This window comes from Haliaeetus leucocephalus, unplaced genomic scaffold (genome assembly GCF_000737465.1).
Source record: "Haliaeetus leucocephalus isolate CR32 unplaced genomic scaffold, Haliaeetus_leucocephalus-4.0 Scaffold1000, whole genome shotgun sequence".
In the NCBI taxonomy this organism is placed as follows: domain Eukaryota; kingdom Metazoa; phylum Chordata; class Aves; order Accipitriformes; family Accipitridae; genus Haliaeetus; species Haliaeetus leucocephalus.
The window spans coordinates 3,332,311-3,358,314 of record NW_010973436.1 but is presented as its reverse complement, the minus strand read 5'-3'; the positions used below and the strand labels follow the sequence as shown (position 1 = coordinate 3,358,314).

The window sequence follows — 26,004 nt, the reverse complement described above, 5'->3', positions numbered from 1 at the left end:
CCAGGTCCAAGGGGTCTGCCAAGCCCTCGGCTTGCCCAGGGCTCAGTAAGCATAAAACCTGGAAACGAGCTTTGTCCAGGTGTTAGGGAAGGCATTAGTCAGCCTGCAAGGTTTTTATTGCTGGTGATCATGAAGAAGAAAGGGACCAGCTGTCTTGGATTTTCAGTAGAAGGAGTTTTCTACCCTAACTTATTAATTCAAGGCTTCCACCAGACCTGGGAAGCCACGTTACCTCTACACCTGCATTCACTATAGAGTTCAGCTCAAGATCGGATTGGCCAAGAAACTTATATTAAAGTATTTTCTTGTTCTTTTAATGGAAATGCCCTTTTTACTAGGAGGGAAAACCTCAGTGACTGCTTCTTTTTGCCCTAAATATTTTTTTCTGAGAATTGTGAATCTGTCAAAATGCATCAAAACAGTGCTTTGAGAAGAGAAAAACTATGCTTTTCTTCTTTGTTTCTTCAGTTGTAGCAGAAATAGAAAGTGAAAAGGTGAAAGAATACAGGAACCAGAAGGAAAATAAAGGTAAAGAATCTGCAGAAAGCCAAGGTTTTATTACAGGAAGAGAAACCACAACACTCGGAAGATAGGATAAATGTGGTTTTTTTTCATTTATTTGTTCTGAAGTGCGCCTCCTCTTCTTGAGCTAACAGCTCTAACCTTGGTGTTACTCTTATTTAGGACCTCCCTTTGTTTTTTTGTGAGTTGTTACAAGCCTGTCATTTATTCTTCATTTTTTTCCCAGATATAGAGATGTGTGAGTAAAGTGCTTATTGCCTCTTGCAGCAGTCTCTCCAGAAGGCTGCAGCCAGCTGTGAAGGAGAGCAGATGGTTCACATCTGAGCATCGTCCAGGTAGAGACGGTGAGCAGATCACAGGAGAAATGCAGTATCCATTCCTGATGTCCTTCTCTGGTGGCTTTTAAGGTCAGTTCCTCAGCAGCTGGGGTAGTTCTTAAGTGGTGGCTTTACCCTTGGCATGACGGTCCACACAAACTTGTCGTGGCAGAAGCATGTTTTTTTCCGTTCAGCGACGGAGGAGTTGCCAGCTACAAAGTCTAGAAGGGATGAAGGACAATGCTTCTGCTGGGAATGATGCTTAGTTGTGTTTTCCCCTGACGACATCTGCACCAAGGAGTAACAAAGATGGGGATGCAGCTGGAGTAACGCTGCTTGCAAATAACAAAATGAGCATCTATGAATTGTTTTAAAGACAAGGCTCAAAGTCTGAACAAGCTGTAGAGTGCCAGAATTTTGCTGTCTTTGTGGGTTTGCCTTTCCCTCACTCATATGTGCCAGCTGCTAAAAATGACTCATTTCTTCTTAGAAAGCTGTGCTGCTGCCTTGGCAAAGCCTTGCTGCTTGGTGTCTTGATGGTAGGATTGCTTTATTTTCAAGCTGAGCCATGGTCATTGCATGTGTTGTCATTGTTTAGCTACACAATTTTGCAAGCTCACAAGGAAAAAAGGGTTGTGAAACGTCTTGTGCTACTTGTGTGCTGCCATAGAGTTCAAAGAGGGTGTCATCTGAGCCATGTAGACCTCATCCAGTTTCAGCTTTCTGACCTTTGGGCCAGGTTCTGCAGAGTAAGTGTAGAACAACCCCACCTAAATCACGGGTGTAAATCCCCCCAGAAGAGCACAATCAGCACATGGTAAATGCCAGGTTACTTCCCTGGACTATTCTGGTGAACAAGTTGATGGGCAGAGTCATAGTTCAAGCAAATGCGAGGGCATTTTTGGAGAGAGGGAGTTCTGAATTAGAAATACAACTTGAACAAAGGCGGTGTTATGGTTTGGTCTCCTTCAAGGACTGGTGTAAGTAGAAAACTGAATTTATTGCTTGCTTTGTGCTGAATCAGGTCTTCTAACTTTAATAGAAGAGGTTCCTCCTTTACAAGAGAGATCCATGCAAGGGCATTGAATTACTGCAGTATTCCCCACAGCCATCTGACGATAAGGGTATGTGTAAATGGTATATTGAGTGCAGACATGAAATTGCTTTGCCAGAATTCTTGATATCTGGACAGACTCCAGCTTTGATCCGGAAAGCTGTATGACTGCCAGGAAAGCAGAGCAGAGCCCAACTTCATACGTGTCAGAACAGTCACGTGTGCTGGAACAAGCTCACCTCACCCCGTGGTCTAACCGATAGACGTAGCTCCAGGCTTGTCATCTCTTGAACTTGCCCAGACCACCCTGATACATGGAGATTGTTCAGGGAAACTCAGGGAGATCTGGGAATAAGGAATAAATTGGAGAAGACTCTGTACCTCTGGCTGCCAATTCAGAGGATGGAAAAAACCACTGGCTTAGTAAACTGTTTGCTGCAAGCTATTCTCACAGCGCTGCCACAAAGGCACTCCCGCTGTCGGAGGTGCTAGTGCCAGTTCATGTCAATCATGGGGTTTTACTGCTGCACGTGTTCCCCTTTCAGCTGGGAGATCAAAGTCTGTTTCCTTCAATTCATTTGTGTCAATGCAGCCAGGTCCCATGTGGAATCCCAGATATCAGTGCTAGAAATGATGCGTGAGATGAATGGACGTGAACAAGCCCTTGGGAGGAAGCGTATCCCTGACATTGTAATGACAGCATGCTGAATCTTAGCCAGGGGCTGAGAAGCTTCAAACACATGCCAAATGAAGGAAACCTGCCTGGGAGTGAAGGATTTTTATTTTTAAAATGAAGGTGATAAAAACAAGTGTGATTTCCCAGCTCCTGCCCACTCTCATTTCATATCCTGGAAGTTAACTAGAAAAGCCTTTATTTCCGCAAAACTCTGGGTGGTTCAGAGTTTGACCCAGTTTTAGAGATAAGGTACCCGTCTCAAATACCAGATCTAGATCTAGATTGCTACCAGATCTTGGATTCTGGTTTAGGGTCAATTCTATTTCAATGGCCAAAGGCAAACACTTCAATAATAGCGGCCTTAATTTTTTTTTGGTAATTTAATTAGGAGCTTGATCTGGTTTTGGGGCAGGACACAAAGTGGATTAGAGGAGCAGCTGGCTCTTTAATTGGGGCCATTTATCTTTTGTTAAAGTTTAACCTATACTTGCACAGAGAGGCAGTGACAACAAGGGACAGAGTTTCAGCAGCATGTTTTTATGTGCAGAGCGTCAGGTCAGCCAGGTATGCGCAAGATTGCGTGACTGGGAATACTCTCATCTTGCTCGAATCTCACTGCAGCAATCCTAAAGTACCAACTGGCAACTGTGACATAGGGCTATTTATAGAGACCAGAAACTAGAGGGTAAATATTTGTTTAGATTCCAATGCTTAATCTGCTACTGGCTGATTGTGTGGAAAGCCTGAGCCCCCACTCTCTACAGCAATTTATAACCGGAGCCTTCATCTCCTCTCCTTCTCCCAGAGCTCACATACACATTCCCCTGGATTCATTCTGCAGAAAATGGGCATGGCCTGGGTTCAGACCCTCCGGCACCGTCTGGTCCCAGACCATGCTGGCAGGCATCCTGCCCTCCATCTCTCCTCCCTCATTTTAACTGACTGGCATTCAGAGGTAGAAATTGCAAATCCAGGCACCCACGGAGCACGAAGGGTAACAGCACGAAGCCGTCATTGCTCTGTTGGATCGACAGACTTGTTTGCAATGACGTGGGATGGGACAGAGCAGGGGATGGGAGCTGTGCAGTCACTTGGATTCATCGCTAAGCTGGCTGACCGATGCCAGCAGAGCCACCCCCATTGTAAACCCCCCCCCCGTTACACCACAGCATCCTACAGTAACCACAAATCCTGCCACTGCCCACCCCCCTCCTTTTCTTAGCCAGAACAGCAGATCCTTATCGAGGGTGGGGACAGGGAAACGGGAAGGATGCTCCATGTCCATCAGCAAGGACTGATGGAGACAGCATCTCCCCCGACACCTCGCAGTCACCAGGGGCTGCCCTGGGCTCCCACCACAACCAGTGACCAAGAGACTGGGACTCCATTGGGAGGTTCCTCCCAGCCCCAAAAGCAAGGACTACAGTGACCAGTGCTGGAGGTGGGAAGGCATCAGCAGAAGTGGTTCCAGGTGGGGGTGACTGGGGGTGTCTGTGCTTATTAGCGAGGCAGTGTGCTCATTAACAAGGTACAGCTCTCACCCCCCAGGCAGTGGTGTTAAAGCATCCTGTCCCCCTGACGTCACCTGCTTCTTTGCCCATTACAGATACTGCTGGAGCTCTGCAGTAGGAACAGTTGGTGGAAGCTGGTATCCAGACCTGTCCTGCGAGGGGTGAAAAAATCAGGTAAGCAGCAAGGTTTGTCTCTGAGCAAAGGAAAGCAGTGCAGGAAAGGGAGGGCAGCTTGGTACAAGCTCATGCCCTGTCTTGGCATGCGAAAAGAGAGCAGCTGAGAGTGGTGTAGCTTGGGGATTTGAGCTGGTATTTGGGAAAGGTAGCCCAGGACAGCGACTGTTGCAGGAGCCCCAGCTTCCCATCTTTGTGCCAACCCTAGTTCCGCTTAGCAATGTGAGTTCTCTGGGCACTCAGCTGGAGTGGTTAGCTAGCAGGAGGTATTGCTGTCGTTCCAATACAGGACAGTGGTAGCATCCCTCCATCTTGTACATGTTGGGCTTTTCTGATATGAACACCCATCTCCCTTTGATTTGCTGGAGTGTTTTATGGCAGTTGAGAATCCTGTTCCACTCCTCTGTAAAATATTTTTCCTTTGCAATTTCCTGTCCTTATTGTTTCCTACTAGGGAGGTGTGGATGCACCAGAGATAAGATCCTTAACTTCTGGGCAGGCTGAGCAGCTGATCAGACAGCAGATTACTACCGTGGTCTCTTCTTCATCCCCACAGCATCTGCTGTGAAGGCAGTATTTCTCAGGGATGGCAAAGCAAGCTTCAGCAGCAGATTTCTCTCCCTATCTAACTTTTCATGCTACAGAAAGTGTAAGAAGGCCTGGTATCCCTAAACTAATGGGGCAACTGAGACTAGCTTGTGCAAATTTGTGCATGGGACCTATAATGCACCCAAGAGCTACCCAGAGCACCCTGCAAAGGAGTACAGCTTCTGGAAGAAAACCCTCAACACAGCCAGGAAAAGAGTTTGCACTGCATGTACCATTTTTATTTTCACATATATATATTACATCATTTTAAAACAGAATATTTGTGAAAGAAATGGGTTTTTTTCAGGTAAAAGCAACCCACCATGTTCCACATAGCCCCTTTGCCTGCCATTTAAAGATGACCCGCACTGGGGAAAGGCTGGCCTGCAGACAGAGCTTGTTCCCCATCTCCCTGCTGCTACTGGGACAACCTGTGGTCTTCCTCTCCTCCTCCCCTGGAAAGGAAAGGTGTTTACAAGTCCCTTCCCTCCAGAGTCAGTGCAAAGCATGCTTTATTACTCCATCATACACCCTGTCCCCTTCCTGCAGTGCTGGGAGAGACTGGGGCTTCCTGGAGGGGTGGAGAAGGGAAGGAGCTGTGAAACACCATGCGCTTTGATACTGTGAAGAAGGCAAGGAAGAACCAGAATTAATAATGTGGTTTCAAGTATATGTGTAAAACCCATCACACAGAGCTTCACAGAAGGCTGCCACCAGTCCTGACCATGAAGAGACCAGTTTCTCCAGGGCAGTGCTGGTCCTTGCCAGCCTGAACCCTGTGGCACCCGGCGTTTGGCAGGGATGGCTCGGGATCTGGCTCGCAGTGTGAGGAATGGCTAGAAGGGAGAGGTGGTTCTGACAAGCAAACTAATAGCTCAGGCAGATTCTTCTGTCCAGAAGCAAAGAGGGTGGGAGTGAAAAATGCTCTCAAATAGGCTCAGTAAATGGGACTCTTTCTTCAGACTCTCACCCCCTTTCTATGCATCCATTATAACCCTCTGAATGAAATTCTTCTGCCCACCCTCCTGAAGACAGATGCTTCTGCTTGAACCAAGAGTTTTCTGTCTGGACAACTCCCTGTGCCATGCTCCCTTAACACCTCTCCTGGGGTAGCCTCTTGCACAAAGAAATCCTCACCAAATGTACCTTTTCCTTCCTGCACCCCTTGATAGGTAGGGAGCTGGCAGGGAGAGGTACAAGGAACCACAGTGTAGAGCTTGTGGCCTTGAGTGGGGCTGTGATCAGCTGCCCTGACCTGCATCCACGTACGGTTCCCCCAGCCCTGGGGACTGGCACTGCTACCTGGACAGCCCGCAACCCCTCTTTGCTACTTCTGGGGGTGCATGTCAGCCTTCACCAGGCACTGTGATGCTGAAGCCATCCCGTCTGTTAATCCTGGGGCTGGGTGGAGAAGGGAACCAGCACAGGCTTTTCTTTGGTCCCTCTTCCTACCAGCTCTAGGAGTGAGCAGACCAGGCAGGCACTGGTACCAGTGGGTGCAGCTAAGTTGTAGGTGTCAGAGAGAGCCAGTCCTTCCTCAGGTGCAAACCCAGCTTGGGTCTCTGATGCTAGAAAAATGGCATGCTCGCTCAGCAGCTGTCCACCAAACCCTGCGGTGATTTAGGTAGCCTTGCTTTGAGTGGGGGTGAGACTTTCCTGCCAACCCAAATGATTCAGTGAACAATCCTCTCCTTGTGAATGGCAGAGCCCTCTCCTCATCTTCTGCTTTCATTTTCCAGCTGAGGGCTTCCCACCCATGTTTCCCTTGCTCACCAAGGGAAGAAGCCAAAGCCCGAGGGACAGTCGTGCCCCAGTAGCACCACAGTGGCTAGGAAGGTAGCAGCAGGGACAGCCTGCTATTCAGTGCATCAGATGGGCTTGCTTTCCTACAAGGTACAATATGTGACTGGGTTGGTGGTTAAACAACATTTACACTGGCTAAAAATATTGTAGTTGATCAGGGCTTTATCCCCGCAGAATAAAGTAGCTAATTCAGCCCTGTAAAGGGAGTCTGGGGTTATTCTAGGAAAGTAGCTTTATCTAGAGCTCTTGCTTCTATAGCAGAGATGTACTTCTTTTGTAAAACTGGCTCCTGGCACTGCCAGTCCCAGAGCAAAAGCCTTCTGCATGTAGTCAAGGTGGCCTGTGGTACCTTGTCCAGGCCCCCTGCCCAAACTCTGCCGAGTGGGGCTTCGAGGTAGATACCCGCTGCGGCCCTCACGAAAGAGCCCACCAACCCTACAAAGAGCATCAGCTTCTGGGGAGAACCAAGCCTTCTCACCTTGGTCTGCTTTGATCCCAGCAAATCCAACCCTGCTGCAGTCTGTTCCTGCCCCACTAAAGCACCTGGCGCTTTCCCTGCCAGTAGTCCAGTACAAACCAGTGATGCCTGCCTGTGCTATGGGTCAGAGCACAGTGCACGCCCACAGCTCTGGGTGTGCAGACCACAGCTGATGGATACTGAGGGCTCCTGGACAAAGATGGGACCTGGAAGGGTTGTTTGTTTTTTTTTCCCTCGGAGCCAGCACCCTGGTGGCTGTGCCTGCAGTGCTGTTGCCATCCAGTGACAGGACACAGCACTACAGACCAGTTGCCCATTCACAGTCCTAGTTCAAGCTTTTTTCCACTTGCTAACCAGTGTCAGGAAGGCTAGGAGAGGTGAGAGCAGAGGGAGACAATATGCTGATATCCTGAGAGAATCCTCCCTGCAAATCCCCTGAGAAAACAGATAAAATGGAAACCTTCCTTTGCTATAGCACCTATTTTAAAAGTTCCCTTCTCTGTCCTGGTATCACAGACTTTACTAAGGCTTGATCATCTACCATAAAGCTGAAAAATGTTCTTCATTTAAAGTCTGCTGGCCTTCCAGCTGCATTTGGTTTGCAAGGTGAAACATTTTATCTGGAAGATGAGAATAAATTACAAGCAGCATGGCTTTTTGTACAAGCAAAAGTTCTCTCCAATCTGTTAGAGTTCTTGGAGTGTGTCAGTGAATTAGTGAATAAAAGCTGATATACTGTTTTCTTTCCAAGGTCCTCTGAAAAAGTCCCGCTGGAGACACAACCAAACCAGAGAACTACCCTAGAGGACAGTGACATGTCGATAATGGGGGCTGATTAAGAGAAAAGGAAAATGACAATTAGTGGTTCATTTTCATCGTGGCAAAAAGGCTCCATCTGGTGGTGGTGTCACCCAAAAAAGAAGGTAAGGAGTGGGGATGGGAAACTGCAGATGATACTAAGTTGGTTAGACTGGTTCACACCAAAGAGGACTCTTGAGATCTTGAGGAAATCTCCAGATCTCCTCAAAACGGGTGACCAGGTGGCACGATGGTAAATGAAGTTGCGTGTGGATAAATGCAAAGCAATAAATACATTTGCAAGGGGACAAACGAGCTCGGTGGGCATTCAGCTGCTCAAAGAGTCAGCATGGCCGCAAAACCTGAGCATGGAAAATCCACTGGGGATTTGTGCTGCTCAGCACAGATAAAACAAATAAAGCAACCAAAACAGAGAGATATAGAAGAGGAATATTATAGCAAATATTTTAATGCTTTCTATTAAGCACAGTCCAGGGCATTCCACCAGGGAAAGGGATACTGCAGAAACAGTCAGGGTCAAAATGATAAGCACAGAAAGACCCTGATATGGAAATAGGCTGAGAAGTTTGCTATTCTTATGTTAAAAGAGGCAGGAACATGAGGGACGTAAGTGTTATAAAATTATGGCTGGTCCTGCTAAGCCTCTGCAGCTGCAAGGAGAAAGGATGCAAGGTGTCCTGTCTCTGTGCTTGGACAGGACGTGTAGTAACAAGCTTAAACTGCAGTGAGGGATAGGCATTGGGGGCGTGGGGAAGAAATCTATCTGAAGGTAAAGATTAAGGTAAGAATCAGTGATATGGGGGAGGCAATACTGGAGGGTTTTAAAAACAGGTTAGACAGCTGTCTGTCCGGAACGCCTTTGTTACAGTGGGGCAGATGGGCTGCTCTGAAGGTCTCCCTGACCCCCGTTGGGCTCTCACGGTGGTCCCCGCAGCGGGTGACACCAGGCAGACTGCAGGTGAGCCGGGCTCTGCCCCAGTCTGGCGATCCCCATGCCGCAGGGGTGAGTGGGAGCGCTGTCAGTTGTGGTCACTCAGCCCGTTTTGCGGTAGCAATACCAGGCAAGTTCCCCGCTCCAGCCACCGCGGAAAGGCCCCAGAGGGCAGGAGGCTCAGCCTCTTTAGGGCTACGATACTGTGACTCCCGTTGTCCCAGGCTCCAGCCCAGAAGGGCTCTGTCTGCATTAGGAGAGGAGCCCAGACCGAGGACCACTGCTCATTTCCTACCTCCGAGGTCCCTCCGGCTCCCTCCCCCAGCTGGCTGACCTGCTCTAGGAGATGGGTGATGCTGGAATAGGTAGGGTGAGTTTGGCTCAGCCAAGGGCCAGTCACAGTTTCAAGCCTTACAGTGTCACCTGGAGTAAAAAGAACAGAGCTAAACCATGCGGTCCACGCTGGGACGCTCTCCCTATTTTATAGAAGTCAGAAAGATTTGGGATGGGAGAGCGGAGCTTGCTTCCCTCCCTCCCCCAAAAATCATGCTCAAGCATTAGTCATGAACAGAACAAGCTGAAGTCACTTCCCAAAGACGCTGGGTCCTGCTCTCTGGGCTGCTATAAAACACTCCAGCCCTGGGCTTAACCAGGGCATGCCTGCACTCATCCTGCCCAGCTGAGCTCAGAAAGCAAAGAGCTGACGTGGGGATGGGATGCAACTCCAGTGCCTCCCACTGAGAGCAAGGGAGACCAACTGGTCTCACTTGGGCTGCTTGTTTGCCAGCATCCAAGTCTACTGAATGGAAGCCTCCAGCAGAACTGGACGGAAGGCAGGCAGGCTGCCTACACCGACCACTAGTAACCCCACAGCTTTTTAGTGTTTGGAAACCTGCTGGTGCTTCCTAGGTCTGCTGGTACGCAGCCTTGGAGCTCACGGAGGGCGGTGAGGCTGCACCTCAGCACCTGCATCAGCCACAGGAGAACTGCAGGTCTCCAGGTTCGGGCTGCGGCAGGGAAAAACCTGCCTGCCGGTGCTGCCAGATGTTTCCATCGACTGTCAGAGGACAGGTAGTCTGTGTGTTTCTTTAAAAAGGGGTAGGGATGCTTGTTAAAAGGAAAGAGAATGCTCAAGAACTTGGGCTCAGGATCAGAGGGAAGGTGAAAGCAAGCCCCGCATGGGCCAATGTTGGCTTGCCCCTCCAGTGACTTACAACAATTGCAGCAACCAAGGCTGCAATCCCTCCTCAAATGTGGTGATGGTCTGGGCTAGAGCCATTAGCAAATGGGGAGCTCTGCACCTGCCCCACGGAGCGGACAAGACCCACGCACTCACACACACACATACGTGCTGGCATTATCACAACACATTTGTTCCCTCGGACTCTTGACTCCAGAGGAGCCTGTTCTGCCTCGCTGCTGCGTGCTAGGACCATCACAGTGTCCTCAGCAGTTAAGTGAGGCATAAAACAGGCAACAAAGTTGAGCCTTTCCCCCAGTTCTTCTCCCCATAGCTCCTGGTGGTGTCTGCATAGATGGCAGAGACCCTGGGCCCCGTGGTGGGAGGGTCACAGGTCCAAGCTGCTCTCTCTCTTGGAGGTTCCTCGAATTTCCCCCTCTCTTGGGAGACGTCAACGCAGAGCAGAGATTTGAGAGAGAGCTTGGCCGGACCCCCCCAGCCTCTGCCCCCACGTCAGTTAGGGCCTGAAGAAGCGTCGTACCACTAAATGCCCCACCATGACCAGGGCCACCACCACCAGCATGTACTTCATGTAAACATTGTCCAGCTCGAGTGCAGCCACCTGACGGGAAACAGAGAATAACCAGAGCGTGTTAGATCTGCCTGGGCCAGGTTGCTGCTCTGCTGGCACCCGGGTAACCCCACCGACCGCAGCAGTGCCGTAGTCCCCAGGCTGCACCGTTCACCGGCCGGAGCACGGCTGCCTCCCCTTGTCCCCGAATTCCCCCCGGGACAGCCCCGCGCTCCCGCTGGCTCACCCATCCTCCCTGCTGGGCGATCCACTGGGCGATGCGGTTGCGGAGCATGAACTCCGAGACGTAGCGGGTGATCCAGTAGAGGAAACCCCTTGTGCCGTGCTGGTAGACGTGGATGGCCATGCGGTAGCCGAAACCCAGCAGCGCAATCACCCGGCCCCAGTTAATGCCGCTCTCGAACAAGCTGAAATGAAGCCGATGGTCTGATTAAATCACTGCGGTGGCTGGCTCGGACCTCCCTAGTCTCTGCATCCCAGGCCACGGGCTCTTGAGCAGTGCCGGTTGCAGAGCAGGGCTGGGGATGCTGTGTTAGTTCTCGGGCTGCATCCCAGCCGCACAGACAATGTAGTCATTTTGTGGCTAAGCGACACGTGGCCGCCCATAACCAGGATGTGCTTTCGGAGCAGAACAAACACAGTCTCGGTCACAACCGCTGTTTGTCTCAGCCAGGTGGGTTAGGGATGTCCTAGGGAAAAAGTCTACACAGCTACAAGCTCTGAAGTGCTGGAGGGGAAGCTTTGCGGTGGCCGTTGTTGACCTGCCACCTTCCTGCCTGTCCTGCCTTTCCCTGAGGTCTCTGTCCGAATGCAGGGCACATCAGCTGCCTGGAGGTCCTGTGTTTTCATGGGCAAGGGTATTAAACAAGGTAAGCTGGAACTGGTGGTGGTTTAAGCCGTCAGGCTGTAGGCTGCAGCAAGCTCAGTAGCTGCTACACATGCAGCCAGGAGCAGGAACTACCACCCACCTGTCCCAGAGCATCCCTTGCTTGTGTGGTCATACCTGGAGGAGGTAAGGAAGTTTAATTATATCTAAGGACAAAGCATGTTAGAACAGGATTTTTCCTTTTCCTGCACAGACAAACCCCTCCAAGAACAAAACCTGATCCTTCCTTAGACTGAGGCTCGCAGGGGCTGCGGGGGGCTCCAAAATGTGCCTACCTGACACCTACTGCTTCTGATCCAGCTTTTGGTTGCTGTGGGCACAAACTGCATCGCTGTGGGCAGGTTTGGCACTGATTTATCTAGACCTGTTTTTGAAGGTGTTTTTCCTGGTTTCCAGCAAGGCAAGCAAGAAGGAAAAAAAGGGGGGGGGCAGGGAGAATAATAAAAAGAGTAGACTCGGGCTCTGTGTTTTAATCTGGTGCCCTGTCCTAGTGGTCCCTGTCTGCACAGCCGAAGGGAACTGTCTTCTCTGCAGAGCCCTGGCGTGGAGCTGCCACCGTGGAGGTGGCAGAGGGAGAGGGAAGTTAGAGCCAGGGAAGGAACTACAGAGAAACAGGCAGCGCAAAGAGAGGGACAGAGGTTAATTTACCTGTTTGCGGTGCGTTAACCGCCTCAGGCTGGCAAAGCGGTGAAAACAGCGCAGCATGGCTTCCCAAGGACAGGGGAGCAGGAAAAGGACAGAAGAGAGGCAGTTAGACAACAAACACTGAGCGGAGGGTGCCCAGGGACGGGGCTGTGCTCGGAGGAGCGACGGGAGTCTGGGACCTGGGAACCCAGAGACCCCGGCTTCCCTCCTGGCTCTGCCAGAGGTCTTCTGCATGACCCTGGGTGAACCATTTCACGTGGATACTTGGTTTCCCTACAGACAGAGAGAGGTGAGAACCGAACCCCTCGACAGCCACCTCGATCCAAGCCTGTACTTCAGGCAATCAGGGCTGTAAGTCGTCCAGGTGTTTGCCTTCACTCTTCACCCTGTTGCTGTGCTTTGCGCGGGTGAGGTGGGCACGCATCGCCTGCACGAGATGGCTACAGGCTCTGCAAGCCTGCGGAGCATCCCCCATGCTGAGTTAGTCGGATCCTGTTCCATGTGGACCACACCAAGGGCAGCGAGTACCTGCCCATCCCCGCAGCCTGCAGCTGCCTTTGCTTTGTGCCTCTGAAAGCCTGACTCATCAGGGCTTTCCAGCTATTGCGCAAGCGGCAGTGGGACCAGCAGCAAGTCTGCCATGGTCCGGGGCTGGTTGTACCCCTGAAGGGTGGCTGGGACATTCACTTGGCTACTGATGCACGGGGCACGCTTCCCAGGCATGTTCCCCCAACCTTTCTGACCCTGGTCAGCTTGTGCAAGGACTGCGAGGTGATTGTCAGGTGAAGACTGTCCAAACAGTGCGCAGGAGAAAGAGCAGACAGGCAGAAAACACAGGAACCGTCACGGTAAGCTCGTTGGGAGCTCAACCCAGGGATGGTGGGTGAAGCTTGAATGGACAGGGTCTGCATACTGGGGTAGGTGCTCCGGGGTGGAGGCAAGGCTTTAACCGACTGCATTGCACCCCGTCTGACCCTTCCTTCCCTGGTCTTCTCCAGGAGAAGGCATCCAGCCCATGCTGAGGGAGCCTGTGGCCTTACCTGGAGGCTATTCTGGTGAAGTGCTCATAGACGTTCTCCTTGGTGGGCTGCAAGGATTTCAGCATGTAGCGAAACTCCGCATCGTACCGCTTATTAATGTCGTCACCGATGATGGCCAGGCGCCTTCCTACCAGGCTCCCGGTGCTGCCCAGAGGGAAGACGGCATTATGGAGAGGTCAGCAAGACTGGTAAGCAGGAGTGAGGGGTGGATCTGTAATAGAGCCTGGCTCAGAATGGGGTTGAGGAACGTGCATACGGTTGGTATCAGAGTTTTTACCTGCCCAGCTCCTGCTGGATCTCTACAATCTCTGGGTCCATGGGCACCTCCTCCCCTCTCTCCTCTCTCTCCTGTTGGTAGCGGTAGAAGGCATAACTCCGAAACACCTCCTCCGTCTCCTCCACCACCTGGTCTTCTGAGAGAGACAAAAGGAAGAAAAGTCAAGGGAGAAACTCGTCTCCCCCCTTTCCCAAGTCGGAAAGAGACCATTCCCTCATTTTCAGCCTAAATTTGTGCTGTTTGTATTAACTCTGGCCTTTTGCAGTAAAACAAAAAGAATCCAACATAAATTAGTTCTCAGAAAACTAATTTTTAAGCCAGTCTTTGTTCTTTGGGGCACAGGCCCACCTTTTGAATCCATTTTTGGCAAGAGACAGCTACAGGACTGTCACAACACAAACCAGATGTTCAAGTGCTTGTGCTTGGCAGCTCTGTTACCTCTTGATAAGGGGTTTGCTCAGCACAAACAAATTCAGGAATCTCAGATTCAAACCCAAACTGGAGGCAAAGCTCAGTCTAGTGCTGCCCATCAACCCTCAGCAAACAATCTTTGTTTTTCAATGTCACCAACGATCTTGCCCTAGCATGGCATCAGCAATGATGTGGTGAGCAAAAGTTAAATTGGTTATTTTGGTATAATTCCTCGCCGATTCAATCATGCATCACTGGTCTCGCGGACACTCATCAGCCCAGCAGCAGCAATGCCAGGGCAGGGTTTGCAACTTCTGCATGAGCTGCTGGCAGAGCAGAAAGGCGACGAGTTTTTGAATAACTCCTAAACTGTAACCCAGAGAGGTGACTCCCCATCTTGCGCTTGAAAGCAGATAAACAGCCAGGTGATAAGTTTGAACCGAATGCCTGTTCCTGCTCCAGCACACCCATTGCCACTGTGCGAGAGTGGACAGTGCTTCGCTAACAAATACCCGTGGAAGAAACGAGCCCGTTGCATGGCGATGGGAGGCTGCAGCCGGGCAGGGGGTGAGCTGAGGCTGGTTTTGGGTGCCACAGCTTCCTTCCCCTGCTCTTGTAAACAAGCAGGGCTCGGCACGCCAGGTATTCAGGGTTCAGCGGGGGAATGCACCCATGCGGTAACGTCACCCGGCCCCGATAGCGCGCGAAAACCGACCCGGCTCTGCGCAAGCAGGAAGTGAGTCGGAAACAACTGGCATCGACAAGCGCGCGCCCATCCGAAAACGGCTCGAGCTTGAGACCCCCACGTGTGTCCCCCGTGCCCACGCTGCTCGGGGAAGAGCAAGGGTCTGGATGTGGCCAGGACCTGCCCCCTCCAGAGCAGGGAGCCCCCGGCGAGGCGTTTCAGTCCTGTAGGTACCATGGTGACCGATACCTTATCACATGCATTACATAGCTCCTGGGGAAAGTACCCGGACTGTCACGGGATGTCTTTGATTACAGCTCGGTTTCAGCTGGCTCAAGAAGCAATCTGGGCTAGAGCACCAGTTCCCGAACTGATGGCAGCCCAGCTAAGTCATGCCGCAGGGCTCAGGGGGAGCTGGCCCTAAGGTCCTGGTAACACAGTTTTTTCCAGTTTCTTTTCTAAGATGCAAAATTTGTAGGGGACAGAAACGGTATGGATGGATCAGAGCCCTGCTCATTTGACAGGGTATCACCATTCAGGGTGGAGATTCACAGCCATTAAACAAGGTGCAAAGCCCAGGTAAATGAGCTACCTGGGGCAACGTCAGAAGCACAGGACCCTGCAAACCCGTGGCTTTAGGTGATCGTCCTGCAAGGCGTGCTGGTGACATGCAGCAGCACATCTGCACCAGCAACACCGTCTAGCAGCGGTGCAGCTCACTGCAGCCAACCCAGTTAAAACCCTTTCCCAGCATGCCAGTATATCCACCCGCCAGACTGGCCATGCAGATCTCTGGCCACTGGAAACTGCATTTCCAATGCAGAGATGCTCGTGCCTGAGCACCATGCCAGAGCTGGGATGTCAGGACCTGGCCTCGTGGACACAGCTGTCCTGGCAACACTGCCCCATAAAACCCTGTATCCAAGTCTCCAAAACATGCTGTGCTACTCGTCACCGGGTTTTTCCAGCTGGTCACATCTACATGGCCCACGTGCGGCTCCGGGGAGACGGGCCCAGCCCTGGATGGGGTGCGGGGAAGGGAGAGGACCTGTCGTGCAAAGACTCAGGTTACACAGAGTTTGGGTTGGGTAAATAAAGGTGAAGGGAAATGACAAGCCCTGGTCACTGTGTTTTCAGGGGATTGGGTTTTTGTTTTGCAGGAACAGGTTTATTTGGTGGTAAACAAATCCCACCTTATGGAGGAGCCAGCGGAGCCAGTGACCGCTCCACCGAGAGCCAGAAAACGAAACCGACTGACTCACAGTTTCAGTGAGAGACAGGGTAAACACACTGCGAGAACAAAAGAGGAAATAAGTGTACCAAAAAAAATCCCTAGTTTTAATTACCCCAAGGCACTATTTTTAGTAACACAAGGACAAGTGAACGCACATCTTTTTTCCCCCAGGTGCTAACCCACAGCACCCACTGGGACCATCTCTGGGTCTCTCCCACTCAAAGGAAGAGGATCCGGATCAAGATTTGCCTTGTGGACTCCCACTACTGGCAGCGGAGAGGGGGAGAGCGGTTTGGAGCTCCTCTGGGATCTTTGGTCTCCCTGTGGGATCATCGGGGCCGTGTTAGGGGGCTCACGAGCTGCTGCGAACCCCCACACTGCAAGGGAGGACCTGCTCCACTTCTGCTTGACGGAGCAGCGACCCCGCCATCCTCGGTCCCCAGCTCACTCTCAGCATCTCGACCAGACCTGCCCCAACAATCTCTTGCCTGGACCCACACTGTAGACAACATTGACCGGACCCCGGCCAGTCTCAAACGTGCAACACCCGCATTTCTGTGCAAGATCCTTTATTTCTCATTGTTCTCATCTCCCGCAGAGCAGCTGCGCTATAGTAAAAACTGGCAGGTCTCACCCAAAGTTATCCATCAGACCTTGTTACAACTAAATAGCCTTGCTACAGACTGTAATAATGACAGATGCAACCTGGCAGCATCCCTTTTGAGCTCAGGAGACAGGCGGTAACTACACTGAGAGGTGCATCTGTTTGCACAGAGGGAGATATCCAGCCCGGAAACAGCTACTGGCTTCGAAGGGAGAAGACAGCTCTGGGGAACCAAGAACCGTCTCTGGAGATTTCTGCCTCGAGGGGAAGCTCAGCTCCACCTCATGGTAGTTGCAATTCAAGCGTAGGATGAGCAATATCTGGATTTGGGTTAGCTTCCAGCGGGCAAGGCAGCCCCTTGTGAACTCTATCGCCTGTCAATAGCAATGGAATCCAGGATCAAAGGCTGATCAACCTGACACTGCATCATGCTGGCATAATCCTGCACAGCTTGCACCCGAGAGCAAAGCTTCTAGACAGGGAAACGGAAACCTGCTGTCCCCAGAGGCATCTGCACAGCACAAAGCCCTTCCCCTTATTCTGCTATTTAGAACAAGTATCTTCTCACCCAAAAGAGGAGCAATATTCACAAACAGCCTCCCTGCAGAGCTAATGGGCAAACACCCTTGGTTTTAAGACAGAAATTAATCTGTCAGTGAGGGAGATGCTCTGGTCTAGATTCTGGGCTGGACTCAAGAAACCTGCTTTAATTCTGTTGTTCAATGGTGTCCCACCAACACACCCAGAGCTACACACTTTCAGGAGGGGCTGGGGGCTGCAGCAAGGTTTTTCTCTGGTACTTCACTGCCCAAGCTGAGACCTGTCCCATATTTGCTAATCTACTGAATTGCAAAGGGACACTGGACCCAGTGCTCAGTGGGATGCTCCAGATGGGTGGGCATCTCAGCTCTGGCAATATATCTTCCTCTGCCCCATCAAGTTTTTCATAAAAGAGTTTTTGGGGCATCCTTTGCAGGCCAGAACAAGAGAGTCATGAGGCAATTCCATAGCAGAGTTATTTCCCAGCACAGTCATCAGAAGGATGATTTATATATTTTTTTTTCTTTTAAAAAAGGAAACCACATATTGATGGGAGATACAGTTCAACGGGAAATCCAGTACTCTTGTGTGTGTGCTGGAAATAGGAACTGCATGGGCACCAGACGAGAGAAAAGTACATTTAAATGGTTTCGGGTGCTCTCCAGAATGTATGAGAATCCAGGTTTAAACAGGCAGCTCGCATTTTTCCTACTCATTTTGCAGGTGGTCTGGGAGATGAAGACACTCACAGATGCATGACTAACATCCCCAAGCAACTATTTATCAGTTCATGACTTGCAACATCAAGTCCAGAGCTAAGATAAACAACTAAGGACCAAATCTCACACCTCTCCAGGTATGTTACGTGAGTATTAAACACACACGGACAGATGAGAAAGCCCAGGTAATCTGAGGAAGAGAACAGTTGCCAATCTGACTCTGCAAACTGTGAGGCAGGGTGGCTGGGCTTTCCATGCACAGCCCTGACACCCTGGACATCCTCGCAGAGACTGACATCAAAGCTCTCTCCATCTCCTTAGTAATAAGGAGCGGACATAGCAATACATCGCTTTTCTCACCAAAGTACTTTGGGATTCCAGCTAATGTGGTCCACACAGGAGCTAAGTGTGACCACATAAGCAATATTTTCATCACCTGGACTAGCCCCTCTGCAGTGTAGTGGGGGCTGAGCTGCATTTGGCATGGTTACCTGCAAGTGTGAGGACAGCCACGTCCATGGCATGTCCCGCAGATCTAAGCCTCGATGGAATTATCCAAGCCATTCCTGTAGCTGTGTGCGGACCCTGGCAGCACGTCTGAACGGGGAGGCACTGCCACCGCCATGTTACAGATGAGAACTGAAGGAGGGCAAGGTTACTTTTCTGAAGTCTGAGCCCTGTTTCCTAAGCTCAGCTCAGCACCGTTGGTCCTGGGCCTCCCACCCCATACTGCCAGGAGTATGAAGCTCCCGCCTTCGTCCACCATGCCCTAAAACCACCAGAAGTGCAAATCGCCACCCAACCCAGACAGAAGCAGCAGCATCTTGTCCATGCCCTGAGCAACGGCTGGTAGAACAAGGGCTCAGAACGATGCTCAAGCGAGTCCTTGAGCGGCAATCTCTTCACTCCCTACCGCATCCAAAGATAAAGAGAGCAAGCGAGCCCTAAATGAAAGCCAGGCTTAATACCTACTGAGGAAAACCACCTTCTACCCCATAATCCCGTAGCGCGTGTTGGTGGAAGCTGCACATTTCTGTTCCCACTGGAGTCCGTGAGGCCTCTCCCTAAGAGGCATGCAGATCCCACCTCCAAATTCCTGAGGGACCCCCTGAGTTTTGGGAAGCAGAGGGATGCCAGTACAGCCAGTAAGTATTTGCAAGTGTACAGGAAGCGTGACTGTACAACAATGTGGTTAGAGCTCAGGGCCTGATCCTCTTACTGGTTTTCACATCAGCATCTCATTGGCCTCAACAGGAAATCGGCATACGTAAACAACTGCTCTTATTTATTTCTTCTCATACCTTGTAGACTTTGGTAAGGGAAGGACGGGGTATTTTTTCTTCCAGTGTATTCACGCAGGATCTAGCACAAATGGTACTCTGAGATGGAGAGGAGTCCAGGCAATACCAGAGTATAAATAACGTTATCAGGCCAATAAAACAGCTCTGAGCTGGATCTGAGCTCAAATACATAAGTGGTTAGGTATAGCTTCTAATCTCCATTATTGACAGAGCCGCAGTGACTCAGCCTTATTTACAAGTCCACCTGCAAGCAGGTTAAGAAGTCACCCATGTTTAACAGCTTTCTGTGCAGCGGCATTTTATCATTTGGGGATGAAACGGGAGCTGAAGTTTTTCCTGGGTTCCTTTCGGCCCCGTTCCCAGTTTCACCCATTAGTGTGAAACGCAATTACACAGTCTGCTGGGCTCGGCACACAGCAGAAACGGACTGAACCGCTTCTGAATTTTGGCGAGCCATAACTTTTCATCGCTGCTATGCCAAGGCACACCGGAGACCCGATTTCAACCAGCAGCCGATGCAGCAAGACTGAAACCAACTGCCTGAGACCAGGCGCTGCTCAGCAAGACGTTTTTTTTCTCTGTGTCTTAAACATCAAGCACCTTTCGCTCTCCTGTGCTCAGGGAAGGGAAAGTAAATGACATCAGGAACCAGACGTACATCTCGCAGCCAAGCCAGGGTGATCTGCCCCACGTCCCAACCCCTGTGCCCAGTGGCACCCCGCTATGCCTGCCTCAGCCTGCCTGCCCAGAGCTGCCAGCGTACCCCAGTCCAGCAGCTCCCTCCGCACTATTTTCTCCATGCCTTTCAAGCCCCTCTTGCTGCCCACCGTGCTAATCGAATGCCAAGCGTCTCCCAAAAGCATTGAGCCTGTGCTCTCCCAGTTCAATTCAGCTTTACGGAACTGATCTGTTATCCCAGTCTTGCAAAGGGCCTTGGAGGTATGAAAAAAACCCCATCTTTTCAAAGAGACAGCAGAGGAATAAAAAAAAAGAATGGGTTGAAAATGCTTCATTCCCTGAATATCACAGCAACCTTTTTACCTGAGTTGAGCTCTTGTGACAGCCTGCGCCTGTTGCTTCCCCGGCGTCTGTGGGCCCTCGGTGGGTCACCGTCGTTCCCTGAGGCCATTGCAGAGAGATGCTTGGGAGTATCGGCTTTACCTGGAATGACAAGAGACAGTAAGCGAACCAGGTTATGAGCAGCCAGAAGGGACCCGGGAGCCTGGCGGCCTCTTGCTCCCTTACACAGCTCCCAGGCCAGCCTTAGGAAGCCCCTCCGGCTGAGCCAAGTGCTCAGAAGAGCAACGCTGCCTGCTTTTATCTCTGCCAGCGACCTGGCTCCTCCCTTCCCGGCACACTTGCTCCGTGATTCCTGGCCACACCAAGTCCCTTGGCTAGATTTTTTTCCTCTCTTCCTGCCTCTTCTCAGTAACACGTTTGCGGACAGTCATATGCCAGAAGAGAGAAGTCACCCAACTCCCTACCCCGCTTCGCCACCTCCCCACCCTTGCTGGAAACGAGCCCAGCTCTCCTCTGACCCACTCAGCAAGTGCCACGGGCTGCACCGGCTCTTACTCAGCCCAGACAACAGCTGCATCTGCAGTGGCTTCACGCTGGGATGAATGCAAAAAAATCACGGCACAAAGGGTTCTACGACTCCCTGGCTGCACCCGGAGGAACGTGTCTGGGAGCTGAGTCGTGGGGCTCTGCTGCTGCCCGAAATGCTGCTGCTGCTGCTACCCCCACCTGCAACCACGACGGTTCAGAGCGCGGCAAGAGCAAACCGACCTGCAACCACACCGAGCTGCCGTGGCTCCCACGCGGAGCTGCAGCGACAGTGCCGACATCTCCTGGCAAGCACCTCCGGCTTGTTTTCCACTACTTCTACAAGAGATGAGCTCTCTTTTCCTAAATCCAGAGGCTCTAATTCCCCCCGTTCTTTATGTTTCTTACTCTGAGCTCCTCTCAGAATAAGAAAATTAAGTGAGAACCAAACGCGTGGTTCATATCGCCCCTGAACTTCACAGGTATCCTAAGCCCAGTTCTGTAGTTCAGGGCTCATGGCAGCTCCTTTACCCTTCTGCTCATCGCACTGACCTCACCCTCTGGTTTTTGCAGAGAAGGAAGTGAGGCCATGCGGTTACCGTCAGGGTTAGAGAGAGATCACTGCAGGTCCTAGCCTGCTGTTTGGCATGCCAGTACATGTTCCCAAGCCAGACTTCTACAGGGCTGAACCGGTGGGTTTTCTGATTTGCACCAGGTCTAAATTCATGAAGACACATCAGCACCCAGAAGTTTCAGTTGTATCCTGGGCAAAAATTTAACAAAGTGCTGGTCATGGATAAATAACCACCTATGTCAAGATTAGAAGTGCAACACGTGGTCCGAGCTTACAACCTCACACTGAAGGTTATTCAAAAGGGAAAATAAATTGAGACCACAAGCAGTAATGTGAAGTACGGCCTGCAGTCAAGGTGGGGATGGGGGGCTGGAAATGCAAAGCTTATCAGCCTGGCTTAGAAAGCCATCGTGTCTTTGCATAGCTGCATTCAGGGACCCTGAGCAGCAGTGACACGCAGACGGAGATGCTGTTTTTTCCTACACGCCTCCGAGGACAGGATTTCCCTTTTCCTCCCCAACCTCAAACATCCCCATCCACAGAAAAGCTGAAAACGCAATGAGGATCAGCAGTTGAGACTGAGGGTAAAGTTGGGAGGAGAGCTGGCTCCCACTTGCCCAGTTCAGCAGAGACCCAGGCTCCAGAGCTGCTCCTCTCCTTGCTCTTCTCTGCTCCGGGACGTGATGGAGACAGCTCAGGGAGCGCTTGGAGCGGATGCACGTTGCCCCCGTCCCCTCCTCCCCAGAGGAAACCCTCCCGTGCTTCCTCCGCTGCCATCCCCAGCCCCTCCTCGGGCGCGTAGCAAGGCTACAGCTGCAGCCCACCTTGCCTAGGAAGGCCTCTGTGTCTTTCAAGAGGAAGCAAGACCAGCCTTGGAGTGGCTCTCTGGAGTTCGTGGGTAAGCGAAGCAGTATGAATTTCTACTGTACCCCATGCTGCTACACCCAGAGGATGTGCTGAGCACTGGGGAGGATGCGGACGCATCCAGCCAAAGAGTTCAGCTGCCTCTGGAGTTTTAGAGTTTGGTCTATCGGTGCAACCGACTGTGTTTCACATCAATCCGCTGCCTCTGACCCAGAGCTCAGCCACAGATAACAGGGAAATTCTGATGCAAACCTGGCTGCTCGGTATGAAGGACGGCTGGTGAGCACAGGAGTCCAGTGCCAGAGAAGCAGCTGACTCAAGTGATTCTTCACATTTGCCGTCTGCCAAACCCGTAGGAAGCAGCAGGCTGCGACTGTGGCCATCATTTAAGAGGAACTTTCATTTTCGGTTTCCTTCTCAATATAGTTTCTTGCAGTGCTTTCTTCTTTTGCAACATGGAACACAGCAGCCCTTTTGCACATGCGCACATCTGGGACCGGCAGCTACATCCCTGTCAGCATGCTGCCAGCCCCCAACCTCCTTCCCGGCGAGCACCCTAACCTCCAACTCCTGTAAACCAAGTGAACGCCCAAGATAGCTCACTGCCAGTGTCTGCTGGGGTCCAAGTGCCTTGGACCATCCTCTCCAGTATCAAGAGTGCTGCTGCCCAGATTCCTTCTGCTTTCCAGCCCAATGCCCCTTTGATTTGCCCCATTCTGCCTTTGCTACTGGAAAAGAGCAGGGAGGGGCGTCAAGGAGGATGACACCCGTACACTTAAAGACAGCCCAAGGCTCCAGGACTTGAGACAGGGCTCAAGAGAGGGTTTGGGGGAAGCTGCAGGTTACGGGGAGCAGCGTCTAATTCTCAGCAGCTGCTAAAAGATTCAGCTCCACCCTGACTTTTTGCTCTTGTAGGAGGCAACAAAGGGTTAAAAGCAGCAGACAGCACCTGGGATGTGGATTTAGCAACACCTCCAAGATGGCACGGGAGTCTTATCTGCATTAACTAGTACCTGCCATGCAAGGAATCAGCCTTCCTGGAACCTGCCAGCCTTCCCTAATAAAAAAAAAGACCTTTGCCTCAACTGTTTCTCCGTTCGCCCTCATCTCCTTAACGGTCTCTGACACATTTCCTGTGTGACCTCATGACATGCTCACCACTTCTCCCAACTTTTCTCCAAAGGAAAGTGCCTGGATGCCGGGAAGATGGCGGGACTGGCCCAGAGAGGGAGGCAGAATTGCAAGCTGCAGGAGAGGAGAGGGTGTGCAGGAGCAGCCATTAATCCCTATGAGCAAGTCAGGCTATGGGGCTCTGAAGTCCCCCCCGACACCTTATGAAGATCCTGTTCCAGGAAATGCATGGAGCATCCTCTGGGACGAGCAGTTCACAGGTCTGGCCCTGGGCCCGTGCATGGGAGTGATTCCATCACGTGGCGTGCAGGGCAGCTAACTCTCTCCAGGACAGAGATCCCGCAGGACTCCTGTGCCCTGCTGACATCCCTGCACGGACAGCGCAGAATCAGGCCCGCTCCTCCTAGCCTGCCATAGATGAGCAAACAGGTGAGTTTCTCCAGTTTGGTGTTTACCCACGCAGCACAGCACCAGGGTCCAGCTGGCCCACGAGCCCCAGCAGACGCAGACAGTGCAACCAGGGTCCCCCAAAAGCCCGCGCACCCGCGTTCCCGGAGATCCCCGGTGCTGCTGGGCGGGAAGCGGTGCGGGCGAACTGGCAAAGCCACACGTGCCGTACCCGTGTCAGGTCACAGCCCAGCGTGGGGCGAGACGGATATCACCCCAGTACAACTCTTCCCACCGACACCTCAACCAACTTTGTCCACCCTGAACCCCCCCACTGAGCGCTGGCATGGGGATGCCGGGAGGGGCTGTCACCACCGCGGCCTTGCAAGGAGGGGGAAAAAAGCCCACCTGGAGAAAATATTATTAAAAAAGGTGATATTCCCTCTTTGGGGCAACGATCAGCTCAAGAGGGAGACCTTTCAGCCCTGGCCCAGCTATCGCACACACCAGAGCGCTGCTAGCTGCGGTACCCCTGTGTACTCTAACCTTCTTCACCGGGCGGTGCAGGATGAGGCCCTGCGGCTCTTCCCACCCCTCCCGCCTTGCCGGGCTCCCCCGGAGCCCGCCGGCACCCCCGGGGTTCCCGGTACATCCCTCCCCCGGCTCCGGGCAACCCCGGCCGGGCCCGGTGACTAAAGATAACCCATCCCGGGGGGGAGGCTGAGGGCCATGGGGGGGGTTGGGGGGGTGGGGGGGGCGTCTCCCCGCTACTCACCGCGTCCCAGCGAGGACCAAGCGGGCCGGGGTGTCCCGGGAAGCTACTGCATCCCGGCGGGGAGCTGCTCCATCCCCGCCGCCTCCCTTCCTGCCTCCTCCCCGGAGCGCGGCGCGGGGGAAGGAAGCGAGCAGGGCCGGGGAGGAGGAGGGAAAAGAAGGGAGAGAGAAGAAAAAAAAAAAAAAAAAAGAAAAAAAAAATTAGAAACCCAACCCCAGACCATAGACGCAGCCGCGGAGCCGGGGAGGGTTTAGCTCCCTCTAGAGGCACCTTCCCCGGCCCGAGCGTGGGAAAGCGGCTGCCGTGCGGCTCTGTGCAGCGCCGAGCACCGCGGCGGGGCTGCAGGCGGGGGAAAAGGGGGGTTACGGGGCTCCCGGAGGGGCTGAGGCCCCGGGGCATCGCCCTGGCTGCGGTTTTGCTGGGAGCGGGGTCGGGGGCTGCTCTGCTGAGCTCGGCTGTGAGGGGATGGCGTGGCACAGGACATCCCAGTGCCTTGCTCGTCGTGGTTTTCTGGGAGTCTTCGGCTTCTCCGTGGATTCTCCAGTGAATTTCTGACCTTTTTGTTAAGGCTGTGGCACCTCGGCACGATCGGTTTGTCCTCTGTCAGGTTCCCTGGCAGGTAGGGCCAGAAGCCCCATTAAAGTCATTATTAAGAGCATTTCTGGTTTCTAGTAGGAAACTTCTGTGTTGATCCACCAGAAAAAAAAGAGTTGCTGGTGGCAGAGGTGGTTCAGCCCAAGTGACTTCAGAAATCTGAATTCCACTGAGATTAGGAAAAATCACAGTGGCTGGAGGAAAGAGCGTGATTCACCCAGGAGAGCAAGAGAGCTTCTTTGCTGGAGGTGGCTCTTTGGCTCAGCAAGCTGCCCCAGCTGCTTTTCTTCCCCTCACTCCTTGGGAGACTGCCAGGGACTTCACTCTGCTGAAAAATGCCAGATAAGCTGAGGTTTGGGGCCAGTATACATGCCTGACTGCTAATTATCAAATTACCTGTCTGTCCAATGGTAGGAGCACTGTTCATGCCCTGGGATGACATGCCCTGTGGGATGCTCCCTGTCCCAGAGCCAAACAGAGATATTTTTGAATCCTTGACTTACTTGGCTGAGCTTTGCCAGGGAAAATGGGCCCCTGGCTGCAGAGGGTCCCGCTCTGGCTCCAGAGAAGCTTTCTCCCCCCTTGGAAGTGGGGGCTGCCGGGGATGTGGCCTTGGCAGACCTTTCTGAGCGTGGTAGCTGCACTGAGACCAGTGAAAAGCAGGCTGTGGAGGGTGAAGCAAAGGATGCCTGCAATGACTGTGGGGGCCAGGGGCCAGGAGAGATGTGCCCTGGCCGGAGCTGGCTCTCAGGGAGGTAAGACTAATCATGGAGCAGAAGGGGAGGAATCAGCTTATGGGGACTGTCCGCATCAGCCTGGTAGCAAGGGGTCTGCCCTCCTCCCAGTGTGCACTCGCAGAGAAACTCCTGGTCCTGGTGGGGCTCGAGGTCCCACCACCAACCTTAATTCTGCATTGAGCCTTGGGGTGAGCTTTGATGGTGAATGTAGCAATGGTGGCTGTTTGGGTCTGACTGTCCCTCCCTCTGGGTTATCCCAGTGCCCCCGCTGATCTGTGCTGGTGGTGGCTGTTCTTGTGCACAACCAGCATGATGGATGGATGGCTTTTAGGCTGAATACCAGCACAGGCACATCAGGATGTGCTGACTGCTGCAGGATGGATCCTGTGCTTCTCTCTGCCACATTACAT

General features: G+C 52.3%; 1 protein-coding gene and 1 long non-coding RNA gene across 3 annotated transcripts; one reads left to right on the top strand and one right to left on the bottom strand.

Annotated features, from left to right (window-relative positions):
• Positions 1 to 843: 843 nt before the first annotated feature.
• LOC104842382 lies at positions 844 to 18,032 on the top strand. The gene is made up of 8 exons (XR_775449.1): positions 844 to 929; positions 4,176 to 4,254; positions 7,875 to 8,046; positions 11,356 to 11,514; positions 13,175 to 13,404; positions 15,750 to 15,870; positions 17,503 to 17,601; positions 17,691 to 18,032. It is a non-coding gene; the product is annotated as an uncharacterized LOC104842382 (long non-coding RNA).
• Positions 8,043 to 24,391, bottom strand: BAK1 (BCL2-antagonist/killer 1). 2 transcript variants are annotated; one of them, XM_010584687.1, is made up of 5 exons: positions 20,029 to 23,516; positions 13,494 to 13,629; positions 13,217 to 13,360; positions 10,872 to 11,052; positions 8,043 to 10,675 (listed from the first exon to the last, which is right to left on the bottom strand). In XM_010584687.1, the coding sequence occupies exons 1-5, from the start codon at positions 20,114 to 20,116 to the stop codon at positions 10,571 to 10,573; spliced, it is 654 nt and encodes a 217-aa protein (XP_010582989.1). In that variant the 5' UTR covers positions 20,117 to 23,516; the 3' UTR covers positions 8,043 to 10,570. The 2 variants fall into 2 exon arrangements, with proteins under 2 accessions (XP_010582989.1, XP_010582988.1); XM_010584686.1 differs by adding an exon at positions 24,264 to 24,391 and having other exon boundaries at positions 10,590 to 11,052; positions 20,029 to 20,148.
• Between the last annotated feature and the right edge of the window lie 1,613 nt (positions 24,392 to 26,004).